The following is a 12,902-nucleotide window of genomic DNA, read 5'->3' on the forward strand; positions in this document are numbered from 1 at the left end:
GATTGATGAAGGAATTAGATGATTCAAGTGAAAGAAGCTCATTCTGATCACATATGAGATACCATTGATTTTTACACCTGCCTCTGGAAGATTCTGTGGCCCACATATTGCTGGCTTTGTATCGTTGGCCAAATGAATATTGACTTATTTGAGAAACCGAGACCTCCAACCAGCAATGTTCTACAAGGACAGCTACCACCAAAAGCAATGAATATATCATGACTTGCCTTCCATTCCTTGGAGACCTGGGTGGCCAACAAGTCCAACATCCCCGTGGTAGCCTGGAATTCCTGGTGTTCCATTCACGCCTGGCATACCTTTTTTTCCTGGAGTGCCCCGAGGACCTGTATAATGTATTGAGTTCCTTTAGAAGGGTTTTGTGAAAAAGAGGTACAATAATACCAACTTTTAGCACCTGCCAATAAGTACTAAAATGGACTGGTACTCCGGTACTAGGCTCATACCTGGGTCTCCAGGCTGCCCACGTAGGCCTGTCTCTCCAATGGGTCCCTGTGGCCCAGGAAGTCCTAGTGGGCCAGGTGGGCCTCGTTCCTTGACCAGCTGTGGTGGCAAGGGAGCTGGGCCCCTTGAGCCAGGGATACCAGTGAAGCCTGTGCATTCACAACACAGACATAGACGTCAGAGGGGAGGCAGGCACAACAGTGGGATGGACAGAAGAAACTACTTGTACCCTTAAAGAGCTTCACAAGAAGCTTCACAGATTCAACAATGGCTGTTAGCAGTAGGCAGCTGGATGTTCATGATATTCCTGCAAGGTCACTTATCAAAAAACACAGAAGACGTCATAACACCACAACAAAAACAGCCTATTCATAGAACATCCTGTGTATGTCCTATGAATACCACAACTACATAGCCAACATTTTATATGCGCAGCCCTCCATCTGATGAAATACTGGGTGAACATCTGGAACAACATTCCGTGCAAACAAGTTTAGAAGAGTAGACGAAGTTAAACGGAACATGTGACTCGAAGCAACGAGACACTCAATCAAAAATGCAAGTGCTAAGTAATGCCCTTACTCTGAAAGGTATGTGTTCATGGCCATGTTCATGGCACTCCAATCAAAGTACTGTGTATTGCGTGTGGTGTTTTGTACCCCATTTTTTGATTTTGGTTACTTACACGTTTTTTGTTTAAAAAAGAAAAATAAGAAATAAGGAATGTGAACAATGTTTCATAAACCCATGCCGCCCCTTTCAAACTTGTAACATTATTCCTTCAACAAATAAGTTGTCAAGAAGCAAAGAGGAAGTGCATTACCAGGTGGGCCAGTGTCCCCTTTTGGTCCAGTTGGTCCCCTGTCTCCCTTAAAGCCAGGTCTGCCCGGTATTCCTATTAGTCCTTGCTCTCCTTTTTGACCTTACAAGATAAAACAAAGCTTTCTGTTTAGGCTTAACATTTATTAAGTGTTTTGTGTGACTATAACCACCACATGCAAATACTGTACACTGTGTTCAATGTCTAAAGCTCATTTAGTAAATTACTTTTAGTCATTAAAAAAGTAAAAATATTACATATTTCGAACAGTCAAAAATGCTTTGATTATGGCAGAAAGGATTTCATGAGCATACTTCTCACACATCTCATTCTGTGTTTGCTTCATTAAACTGGTTTGAATCAAAATCTAAGCAATTCCATAGTACATTTCTCTTAATTTTCTCTTTTCAAGTAGACTGTCTTATTGAATTAACATTGGGGAAGTTTGGCATGCTTTATGTATCAAAGAAAAATGAATACTGCATAAAATATTATTGAATATGAAATGAAATTTTACAGGCATACTGTAGATTTTCAGGTGATATACAGTACCTTTAATTCCAGAGATTCCATTTTGACCAGGAAATCCTGGAAATCCTTGCTCTCCTTTCACACCCTCGAGGCCATCATTTCCAGCAGTTCCTGAATCTCCCTGATCCCCCTTCTCACCATAAGGAGAGGGCTCTCCAGGAATACCACGAGCTCCCGGGAAGCCTGCACAAAACATCGGTTGAACAAAAAACCGCCATCAAAATCAAACAATCAATTCAAGCAATCCTTCCCACACGGTGACGTTTTGCCTTGATTTACTTAATGCTATGTATACAAATACAGCCACATCAAATAGTTTGATCCCGCCTATAAGGCTGTCACACTTTTCTTTCAGAATAGCTAACGGCTGACGGCAGTGTGCAAGCCCAACAATACACACAGCTGGCATGAATTCACCTCCCCCCTAGAAGCACCTTGCTGCAGCTGGCCATAACTTCCCTTTGTGCAATGCAGTCTCTGTAAGTTATTAGTCGGAGAAACTCAACATTTATGTAAAACTGGTGTACAGTATATACTGCACCATAATGCTTTTAATGATGATTTGGCCCATATCTCAAAGTTTATGTCTTCATTAATGTCTTTGAGGTGGTCCACCTGCCAGCCCGTTAAGGACCTGTATGGCATCTTTTTCCAAATGCAAAACCAGCTGCAAACCTTTTTGTGCACTGTACGAATTTCTTTAGATAGCAAGAGCCTGACCCAGTTTTGGTTTACCCTTGACCTAAGGTATTTTCAATTGTTTACCGACAGCTGTTTACATTTAAAAAAGCTCAGGAGCTGCAACTGGTCACTGCAGAGCACATTTCTCTGAAATAAATAGCTCATTGTCCCAACTGATCTTAGTGAATGCTATAGACGTTTGTCCTTTGTTAACTCCATGGGAGAATGGCACAATTGTATACCTTGAAACCCTTTTTGTCCTGGGAAGCCTGGATCTCCTGGTAAGCCCACTATGCCTGAGATTCCTGGCGGTCCTGGTGGACCTCGAATTCCAGGAGGTCCAGAGTAGCCTTGGTCACCTAATGCACAAGAACAGACAAGAAAGCTATACAAAAATGCCAAGTACCTCACTCATGTTTAATGCCATCACATGCACGTACACGAAATCATACAAAGGAATGGTTCAGGCAGGGCCTACAGTATATTACAAAGATCTATTTTTTTATTACAGCTTAGGTATTTAGTAATAAATAAATTAATAAATACTCATTACCCGTTTAGAATATAGACGGAAAGACCTCAATATGTACATGGATGTATTTGAAGTACTTTGTGTTCGCTTAGAATTGCTTGCATGTACTTTCCTACCTTTTTTACACTGCTTCACGGAGTTTCAAACATTGCTTATATCTATATAATATATAGGGCGGTGTGGTGGCTCTGTGCCTGTGGCTGGAAGGTTGCTGGTTCATATCCTGTGGCCGGCAGAGGAATCCTACTGCATTAGGCCCCTGCGCAAGGTCCTTAACCCCAACTGCTCCAGGGGCGCTGTACAAATGGCTGATCCTGTGCTCTGACCCCAAGCTTCTCTCCCTGTCTGTGTGTCTCATGGTGAGCAAGTTGGGGTATGTGAAAAGACAAATTCCTAATAAAAGAAATTGTATATGGCCAAAAACGTGATCTTATCTTATCTTAAAACACCAGGGCTCAAGAGGACAACTCTTCAACTATGATGTTTTGGTTCGCTGTGTCTTGCAGAGTTGAGTAGCTTCTACAAAACTACCCCAGGGGACCTGCAACTGAGCGGACTGAGATTCTGCACTGGGTATAGTCTCCATAGCTACCTGGGTCCCCTTGTTGTCCTTTGATTCCAGGTGGTCCTGGGATGCCAGTCTCTGGACTTGGCAATCCTGGATTACCCTTCTCCCCTTTGACCCCGGGGCTCCCTGTAGTGCCCCTGGTGTTTATACCTAGGAAAAAATAAAAGAAAATGAAACTGACGAGCCTCTGGTTAGGCTCTTTCATTTAATCAGTACAAGAGTGTTATTAGACAATCAGAGCCGAGGAGAGAAATTAAAGGCAGACAGTACGGGTGTTGGAGGTACTGTGGCATTACACGGGGGCGTGTCCAGTGTGGAGGCGGAGCCCTGATAGACGGGCGATGCCTCGCCTTTGTAGTCCCAGCTGGGTGGGTCCTATAAAGGCTTGCTGGACACCCTGGAAGGGGGGTGTTCCTAGGAGATTTATTAAACCCTAGGTCGGACACTGGGTACTGTATGTTATCCCAAGGACATTACTAAATCTCCTTGAGCCCCATCATTTAGACCCAGCTGATGTAGAGCTCATTTAGCTGTCTCTATACATGTACGCTGCTTTGTATAGAAGTGTCAGTTAATTGGCTAATTACTATTTCATTCAATCACCCAAAGCAGAGTATTCAGTATTGTTTTGTTATTTATTAATATATTATTATTTTGTTGTAGATACAAAGGTTTGTGATAATGGAAACCACTGTCAACATTTAAAACGTATTTGCTTTGATTCAGTGCTATATGATTCAGTGAGTATAATTCTCTATTTCTGGAAGTTCAACACCCATTAAGGTTTACAACGAAAAGGCGCAAATGAGGAATTAGAAAGTCTAGAATAATGTGTCTTGGTTGTTTGCATATACTGAGTATCGCCCACTAACATCAGTAAGATTTCTACTATTTCATTCTATAGCAGAATTAAAACCCATTCTCTCACTATAGCTGACTGGTTTCTTATTTGTTCTAAGTTATAATAGTTCATTTATCTGTATTTAAAGTAAAATGTCAGCGGCACAGTAATAAAATTAGTAGACTACTCTAGTTAACAAAAGTAACAACTTACGCTGATTAGATTTAACGCTAATCAGTTAAAGTTATAATATATTCTGGTAGTGCATATTTATTACCTTTCCTTAACCCATAACATGAAACAGAGGAAGTATTTATCTATCCATCGTTACTGTCTTTCCACGGCAGAGGAAATATTAGAGTAATATTAAAGTAAAATATTAAAAGTGAGACAGAAATGATATTTTATGGGAGCTCACTTCAACAACTGAAGCAAACCTAGTTAATACCTGGAAGCCCTTTGTTGCCTTTCTGGCCTTTAAGACCATCAAGTCCAAATATACCTCTCAAACCAGGGAATCCTGTAAAAAAAAATTTAAAAGTTAATTTTAAAGCTTTAATCCTTCAGTACAAGCTTTTCTCTTCCATAAGCAAATGCAATAAATGCCAATTTAACCAATCAACAATCACTTAGTTTTGCATAAGAAATGGATAGTTTACCAGTTTAACAAGGGGAAAAGTTGGAAGATGAAGAAGATATTTCAGGTCAAAATGTTCCTTAATTAAATATCTTAATTAAATATATGAAATATCTGCTTTACAACCTACTTCCCTGTTCCTAGAATGGTCTATTATTTTGGGAAAAAAACAGCTTTAGTTTTACATGAGATGTAAGGAAAATGGGATGGGATCTGTTGTTTTTTTTCTAGTGAGCACATTTGTATGCAGCATGTGTGTGTAAGCCTTCAGTCTGACCTTGAAGTCCAGGTAGACCAGGCCTGCCCTTTAAGCCAGGCTCTCCTGGGAATCCAGGCCACCCCTTATGACCTTGAGGTCCTGGAAATCCACGAATCCCAACTGACCCTGAGGAACAATCAAAAGGCTCCAATTAATAAACCCCAACCACATTAACGCAATGAAGAGAATACAAACTGACCTTTAATACAGGCTGATCAGAACAGGTCTAGCGTTCATAATTTTTACTTATGGTTTAATTAGGCATGTCACCAAGCTATTTAAACATTGTTAACATAATAATAACACAAAACACCTTATACTGAAGCTTGATACAAAGGTAAAAACAGGTAGAAACAAAACCACGTGAATTAGATTAGAAAAAGGTTTTCACTGGGTCACAACCACCTGAAAATAAATCCAAGGGTCACAAAAGTAATAAAAAAGCATCAACAAACTGAGCTGTGGAAAAAGGTGCTGACTAAAAGGGCTGTTTTGAAAACTATTTACAAAAGGAAGAAAAGAAAGAACATTTAATCGAAGGAGTAAACTGCGGTCTTTCAAGAAACGTTCCTACTAGCAGTTAAAAAATGAATTTGCAACACTAGGCTGTTGGTCACGCAGACCAGGTACAATTCATGTGTCACACTAAGACAATGATTATCTTGCTACACCAGGTTAAATACATTAAGCTCCACCCCTGCTCCATTTGATGGACAGTGTAGATATCTGGCTTTGGCCTGGGGTCATTGACCTGGTCTTCTGACATGGCTTCAGAGAATTTTAGAATAGACACCTGCTGTGGTACACCACAGAAATAGCTGAAAGGCAGGACAATATCTTCAAGAATAGCCAGTGGGCCATAAGTAGAATGCGGACTCTTAAACCCCCATTCATGGTAATAACATGGCTGGACTCAGACTACGAAAACCTCTGTAAAACTGTTGCAATTCTGGGCACTGTGGGAGATGCACCTTGTGTGTGTCTCCTTTGGTGTTCTCCGGAAGTGGCCGTTTTCGTTACAATTAAACTCATCTCAAACCTTCACTGGACTGTGCATCCCTACAGACAGGCACCCTCCATTTAATCCAGGGGTGACCTTATGTAACCCTGACATAAGATGATGGAACAAACTGATAATGACAATACTGTGGATCCACAACAGGTAAGACGATAAACAACAACTAACACATCAATTAACTTTTTTTCCAGTACTTTACTAAGATAAGAGTACAAAGAAAGTGACTTTTCTAACAATCAAAACATTGGCTGAGCACGTGAACCAAGGGATTGTGATAGACTTCAATGGAGGTCATGTGACATTCACCATCAGGTTTTAGGTTCTATTACTTACCTGGAAGGCCTCCAGGCCCAGCGAACCCCTTTATCCCTTTTACCCCATCAATGCCATCAAAGCCTGCACTGCCGATGTCTCCTGGTTGGCCAGGAACTCCCTGCAGTCCTGCAGGTGGGAGTGATTAACGACAGAGTTCGAGCAATACAGCATTTTGAAGCTCTACATAAATTGGAATTCCTGGATCACAAGTTCAGCTCGGTATTACAGTCTATATGTGAACAAGGGTGAATCAGAGGCCGATCTCAGAGTTTACTGGCAGCTCTGCTTGATGGCTCTTTAAACAGTGAGAGATGAGTCAGGCACTGAGTTGAAGAAGATGATGAGAGCAGCACTAGTGGTCAGCAATGAGAGTCAGTGGGGGAGGTGTGAGTCAAAACTAGTATTATAATAGCAAGCCTGCTATGTACAGTGTCCTCCAAAAGTACTGGGACATCATCATGAAAGCTGTTGTTTTTGCTTTATAGCCAAGCAATTTGTAAATGCTTGTATATTGTATAATATTGTTTAAGATTACTTTGAAAAATAAGTACAATATAAAATGTGTTTCCTATTTGGGTAGTATATATTTTATTATATACATCAAATTAGAACACAAACATAATTTATGGTCAGCCTTATGACTTCAAATGACCTTAAATACTGGGTCAATGTTAAAATTCGGCATTTGGTTAAATCTCTTTACATAACTACATGAAGTCTGAGATCTTATCAGTATAATCATTGAGATGTTTAGCTAAGCCTTTGCTATCATCACTTTTGTTTTTTGTGGATTCCTGGGATGTACTGACTTCAGTTCCATTTACTGTAAATGTGCTAATTAACTTGGTTGGTCTATGACTTTCCACTTTTTCCTCCTGCACTAGTCCTATGTTTTGGGCCATTCTCATGCTGTCATGCAGTGCGGCTCAACAAGTATAGAAGCAATTTCTTCTACATAAGCAGACAAAATGTTTTTTGTGAACCTGAGAATTTATTCTGTTGCTGCCATCACTAGTTACATCAGTAAAAGAGATGAAGGTGCCAGTTCCAGAGGTGGCCATTACAAAGCCTGGCTGACTTTGTGTTCAACATTTGGTTGGAAGAACAAATATGAGCCAGAATAGTTTTGGAATAAACGTTTGTGGCCAGATGACATCCAGTAAACTCTTACTACAGTGATGGAGAAAGAAAGGGATTGCAGATCTACTAAAGAACACCTAATAATGGAGTTTGCACATTACTTAAAACATTTCTGCTGTGTAGTGTTAAGGCTAAACGCCGTAATTAAAGCAGGACCCTATGCGGCGCATGCCGATGTCCAGGTGGGAAACAAATCCAAAAAAGAGAGAGATCCGAAAGTCCAAGAATAAGGTCAAAAAGCCAGAAGAGTAGTACAGGGAAAACACACGGTGAGAGCAACTGAGCAAGGAGCGAACCGTCAAGCTCGAGACTCCAGTACCAAGCAAGGTGTTGTGGGAACTGAGGGTTTAAATGGTGATGGGATCAGGTGAGTAGAATTAATGAGGTAATGAGGTGCAATTAGTGACAGGTGTGGTGCGTGGTCGTAACATGTAGTACTTCATCATGATTTACCTGGTAATCCGGGTATTCCTACATCACCTCTGTGACCTGTGGAGCCTGGTAAATCCATCCTAGGCCCAGTTTCACCTGTAAAGATTCAATTCCAGTGAAATCAAAGATATGAAGTCAGGCACCTAAGGGTAACTTTAACATATGATCTCCCTCCTAGCCATCCACATGTAATCTGCAATAAATGGAGATTGTCAAAGAAAAACAAATTTGAGTCCATAACCTAATGCTTTTCTAGAAGATCAAAAAGGCCCTTCATTTAAATTTTAACATATGAGTGGACAGTTTCACAAAAACAGTAATAGATGTCTTAGTAATGCAATTAATTTAAGTTTTTAATCATATATACTGTATATAGCACATATAATATGTAAGGAATTAAACCACTCATCATGGAATTATATTTTTAGGTACATTTAGCAGGTACTTACTATTTTATTCAATAATAACCCGTGGTATTGAATGATGATGGCCTTTTATATAAAGTCCTGCTAGTCCTCTTAAGTCATGCTTTTGTAGTGAACAGTATCAAAACGATCAGATCAAAAATCCCTTTATGAAAATTAACAATATAACATAAAACACTGGCTGAGTGAAAGAATAAGAATTTATATATAAAACAAGAACAAAGCACTGCTAAACTTCAAACGGATAAAAAATATCAAGGAAAAAGGAAACAAACCAACTGTAATCAATTGCATATAGCAGATGAACCTTACCTTTTTCAGGATAAACCCAGCTGATACATTACAAGTGAAGCTGTGCAAATTAATTGCTATTGAAGATAACTATATACATGTAGATATAATAGAAAAAAACCAAGGGCCCAGTTCTCTTTCTCAGCAAAATGTAATTCACTTACTATACTGTTTGTAATACTTGAAACCAAAGATGTCAATCTAGTTTCAAGTATTACAAGTATTTCAATTTAGTTTTTTTTTAAAAATTAAATCTCTCTTTCATTAGCCTCACCTTTTACTCCCTTCAGTCCGGGATCTCCAGGGTCACCATAGATTCCAGGAGTACCCTTCTCTCCCTGGGGAAAATGGAAAAGGAAAATGGGATAGTGTCCTGTTATCTAAAATGTGTAAGTAAAAACAATATAGGTGACCTATAGGTCATTGTATTGTTATCCTCACACCCACTGGAGTGAGCTAGCATTAACATAGCAGTTGTCCAAACCTGTCTTTTCTGTCATCTATGATGTTTGCCATGAAGAGGCAATCAGACAGGAAGCTTGATTCACCTGTGTGCTAATATGATCTGGCTGGCTCAGGTGAATCAAACTATTTAAGGGCTGCTCTGACAGTGCTCTGGGCTCCGTCATACAGGTCTGTCTCTGAGCCTCTCGAGTCTCAGAGACACAAGTCCCAGCTTGTGTTTCATTTGGATTCCTGACCTCACTCTGTCTTGCCTCAGGTCCCGGACCAACCCCTTGGCTTGCTACGTCAATGTTACTTGCCCTGGACCCCGCTTGTTAATCTACAGCTTTGGCTTGAATTCCCACCTATGCTACGCTGCTGTGCTGCTGTGCTGAACCCTGACCTCTCTCCCTCCTCTTTGCTCCACCTGCTCTGACCCCTGCCTGCTCAACTATAAACTCGGACTGTGTTTAGTTTCACATTCACCGGCTCTGACCCCAGCCTGCTTGACTACGAACTCGGACGGTTTTTACTTTTGTTTCCTCCTGTTTGTACACTGTGCTGCCTGCGTTTCTAGCCTGCGGGCTACTCGCCTGCGTACAGGTTCACCATACGCGTCGTAGATCCACTGCTTCACTCCTGCAGCAGATTACAAGTATCTTAATTCATTAAATCCAGTTTCTGGCTTTCTATCACCAATGTCATAATCACAGCCCATTTTATAAACGTCAAAATACATTTTACTATCATTTGAAGCTTATTATTTATTTCTGGTGGACTTTGGTCTGTAATCTGCAGTGTTGCAAATGGTTGCTACTGCTTTCTGACTTTCCCTTGAACTTCTTAGATATGTTTGCCTTTGGATTTTCCCCGCACTCCTGCACGGACTTCCCTATTTTACTGTGAGCACCAATAAACCCTGTGTGTCTCCCCTGAACCCTGTCTGTGGTCCTTTTTCTGGAATCGCCGCCTCACATAGGGTCTAAACACCACCCTCCACAAAAGACCAACCCGGCTTCCATGACAGTACCAAATTACTCTTTCAGTACTCATTTTAACACCTCATGTCATCGATGATTGAAACATCAAATAAGGCATCTAAAACCTTAAAAGCAAACAACTCTCACCCTAATTCCGGGCATCCCTGGAAAGCCCGGGATTCCTTGTGGTCCTGTGGGTCCAGGCAATCCTTTGGGACCTGGAAGGCCTTCGGGACCAGCTGACCCCTTGATGCCCTTCACATCACTGGGCTCTCCTGGCAAGCCATGCAGTCCATATCTACCTGGAACTCCTGGCATGCCCTTGGGGCCTGTGGCACACAGGGAATAAGTAGAAAGGTAAACTTTCTGCAAAACTAGAATGACGTTTGCTCTTAAGCGTATGTATGAAAACACATTCCAGCTGCAGTTACTCTTAGGTTTGTTAGATTGTGTAACAAGTAGGAGTTGTAAGGTTACCTCTTGGGCCTGTAAATCCATCCTCTCCTGGCTGGCCCTGATCACCCTTTAATCCTTTCATTTTGTCTTTCAATATCAGAGGCATGTGTGGCTTTTCACCTGGTGGCCCAGGTACTCCACGATCACCTTAAATAGAAGAGAGTGCCTTCTTGGAAACAGTTCAACAACATTCACTACATTGCATCTGAGGAGCTAATTTTAATATTGTTACAGGATCTAGAAACAATGGATAGAGAACTGAGGTGTGTGCAGAGCTGTAGGTAGCTTGAGAGACAATAGATCAAAGGGATCTTCTGGTTTACCGTAATCGACACCTTGGATAATCATTAAGAGTCTTCATCAGTGAGAAACCCGGGGTGAAAAACAGGTAGGCAGAAGCAGGAGACAGAGATGGAAAGCCAGGAGTACAACCTTAAAGACTGGATTCTAATTAAGTACTTGAGCTTTGTTAAAGAGAGCTTGCTGTTTTGTTATTTCAGTGAACTCTGATTTCCTTTATAAAGAATCCTCAGGTTAAAAATGTTTTCTCCTGATTATTGGATGCATTTTTTAAAATAGGGACATAGGATCTCATTAACTTTGGAGCATTCAGATTTATAGGAAGAACGATTTAGTTCTGGGCTGTATTCTGTTTTATTTGATGGAATGGAATGTGTATCCCTAATGTTGGCCTGTTACTCATCATATAGGATTTGTGAATACTGGGTAGCAGTCTAATGTTCTTCTGGTTGGACAGGATGTATTTACATCAGAGGCCTTGTTTGTAAATAGAGTAACTGGAATGTTTATGTTGTATAGTATATTGTGTTGTGTGTTTCTTAGTTTTTGTTATTGTTATTCTTGATTAAAATTTGTTTATCCCAGTTTGACTTTCATTTATTACTCTGTCACCAGAGAACAAAATCTCAGGTGCCTCTAACTACACCAAATGCTCAAATATATTATTGGCATTGTTTTACAATTTGGGGGGTTATGATTATTTATTGATTAATATGATTGATCATTCCACTCGATTTTCTATTTTTATCCCTTATATATGTAGCAGCATACAGCAGTGTTACCACATTTTGTCCCTTCTTGTGAGATCTCAGAGGTGCAGTAAAGTTGGAATTTACTTTACTGAGACCACTAGTATACTAGTCGTGAAGAAGACTCATACAGCCGAATCTTATTTATTCCATGCAGAAAAGTGGAAGCATCTAGGCCTATTTGTTTACTTACAGTTCATGTAACTAGATTTTTGGTAGAAGATTATTTCTGTACTTCTCTTCATAAACAAAATGTTAGTCACAGATGTGAAAATATCTGCTGACACTTCAAGTTTAAAAAGCAGAACACTGGATAGGATGAAAATTTATATAAAACACTGTGACCTTACCCTTCGCACCAGGTACACCTTGCTGTCCTTTCTCTCCATGTATCCCGGGAATTCCAGTCTCCCCCTTAATGCCTTCAAATCCTTTCTCACCGCTTAACCCAGGCATGCCACTGAACCCAGGCATGCCTTCAGAACCCCTAGGACCTAGACAAGTGGAGTAATGAAGAATGTCCAATTGACCGGTAACCAGCAACATACAAATATTTTGTTCTTTTCTATTATGTGGTGCCATTGTGATTCAAGTTGTGCTGAGCATTTTAATGTAAAAAAAGCAAAGATCCTACATGACCTAGCATTCAACAACGTTCTGATTATAATACCGCTTCAGTAGTTTGGTCAAATTCTAATAAAGCCGAAACAAAACAACGGATATAAAGGAAGTGCATACTAAATACTTTGGTGTCAACTCATCTGGCTGAGGAAATAACAGAGCTAGCCAAAGGTCAGGTTTTTCACAACCCTCCTCACAAGGAATGAACCTGGGAGGCTGCTTCAAGAGTTGACTGAAGGTGGAGAGAGAGGAGCTAGAAAAATGCATACGGGGTTGTGGGCAGGAACAGAGTATAAATATGAAGAGGAATAAAATGTGAGAATTAAATTTGACATCTATAGTGAGGAGGCATATTATTACCCTAAAATTAAGTGTTATAATAATATTTCCGTTGCCTTGA

General features: G+C 40.4%; 1 protein-coding gene across 3 annotated transcripts in view; it reads right to left on the bottom strand.

The window, feature by feature from the left end:
- col4a2 (collagen, type IV, alpha 2) overlaps positions 1-12,902 on the bottom strand; it is a 104,429-nt gene that overhangs the window by 4,336 nt on the left and 87,191 nt on the right. For all 3 annotated transcript variants that reach the window (XM_088912619.1, XM_088912617.1, XM_088912618.1), the window contains 14 exons: positions 12,232-12,375; positions 10,854-10,979; positions 10,524-10,705; positions 9,227-9,290; positions 8,258-8,332; positions 6,683-6,790; positions 5,350-5,457; positions 4,884-4,955; positions 3,619-3,744; positions 2,737-2,853; positions 1,835-1,996; positions 1,286-1,384; positions 465-611; positions 228-344 (listed from right to left, as the gene is read on the bottom strand). In XM_088912619.1, the coding sequence (XP_088768745.1) occupies positions 228-344; positions 465-611; positions 1,286-1,384; positions 1,835-1,996; positions 2,737-2,853; positions 3,619-3,744; positions 4,884-4,955; positions 5,350-5,457; positions 6,683-6,790; positions 8,258-8,332; positions 9,227-9,290; positions 10,524-10,705; positions 10,854-10,979; positions 12,232-12,375 (1,647 nt within the window). The remainder of the gene's footprint in view (positions 1-227; positions 345-464; positions 612-1,285; positions 1,385-1,834; positions 1,997-2,736; positions 2,854-3,618; positions 3,745-4,883; positions 4,956-5,349; positions 5,458-6,682; positions 6,791-8,257; positions 8,333-9,226; positions 9,291-10,523; positions 10,706-10,853; positions 10,980-12,231; positions 12,376-12,902) is intronic.

This window comes from Atractosteus spatula, chromosome 4 (assembly GCF_055471065.1).
Source record: "Atractosteus spatula isolate fAtrSpa1 chromosome 4, fAtrSpa1.hap1, whole genome shotgun sequence".
NCBI classification, from domain to species: Eukaryota; Metazoa; Chordata; class Actinopteri; order Semionotiformes; family Lepisosteidae; genus Atractosteus; species Atractosteus spatula.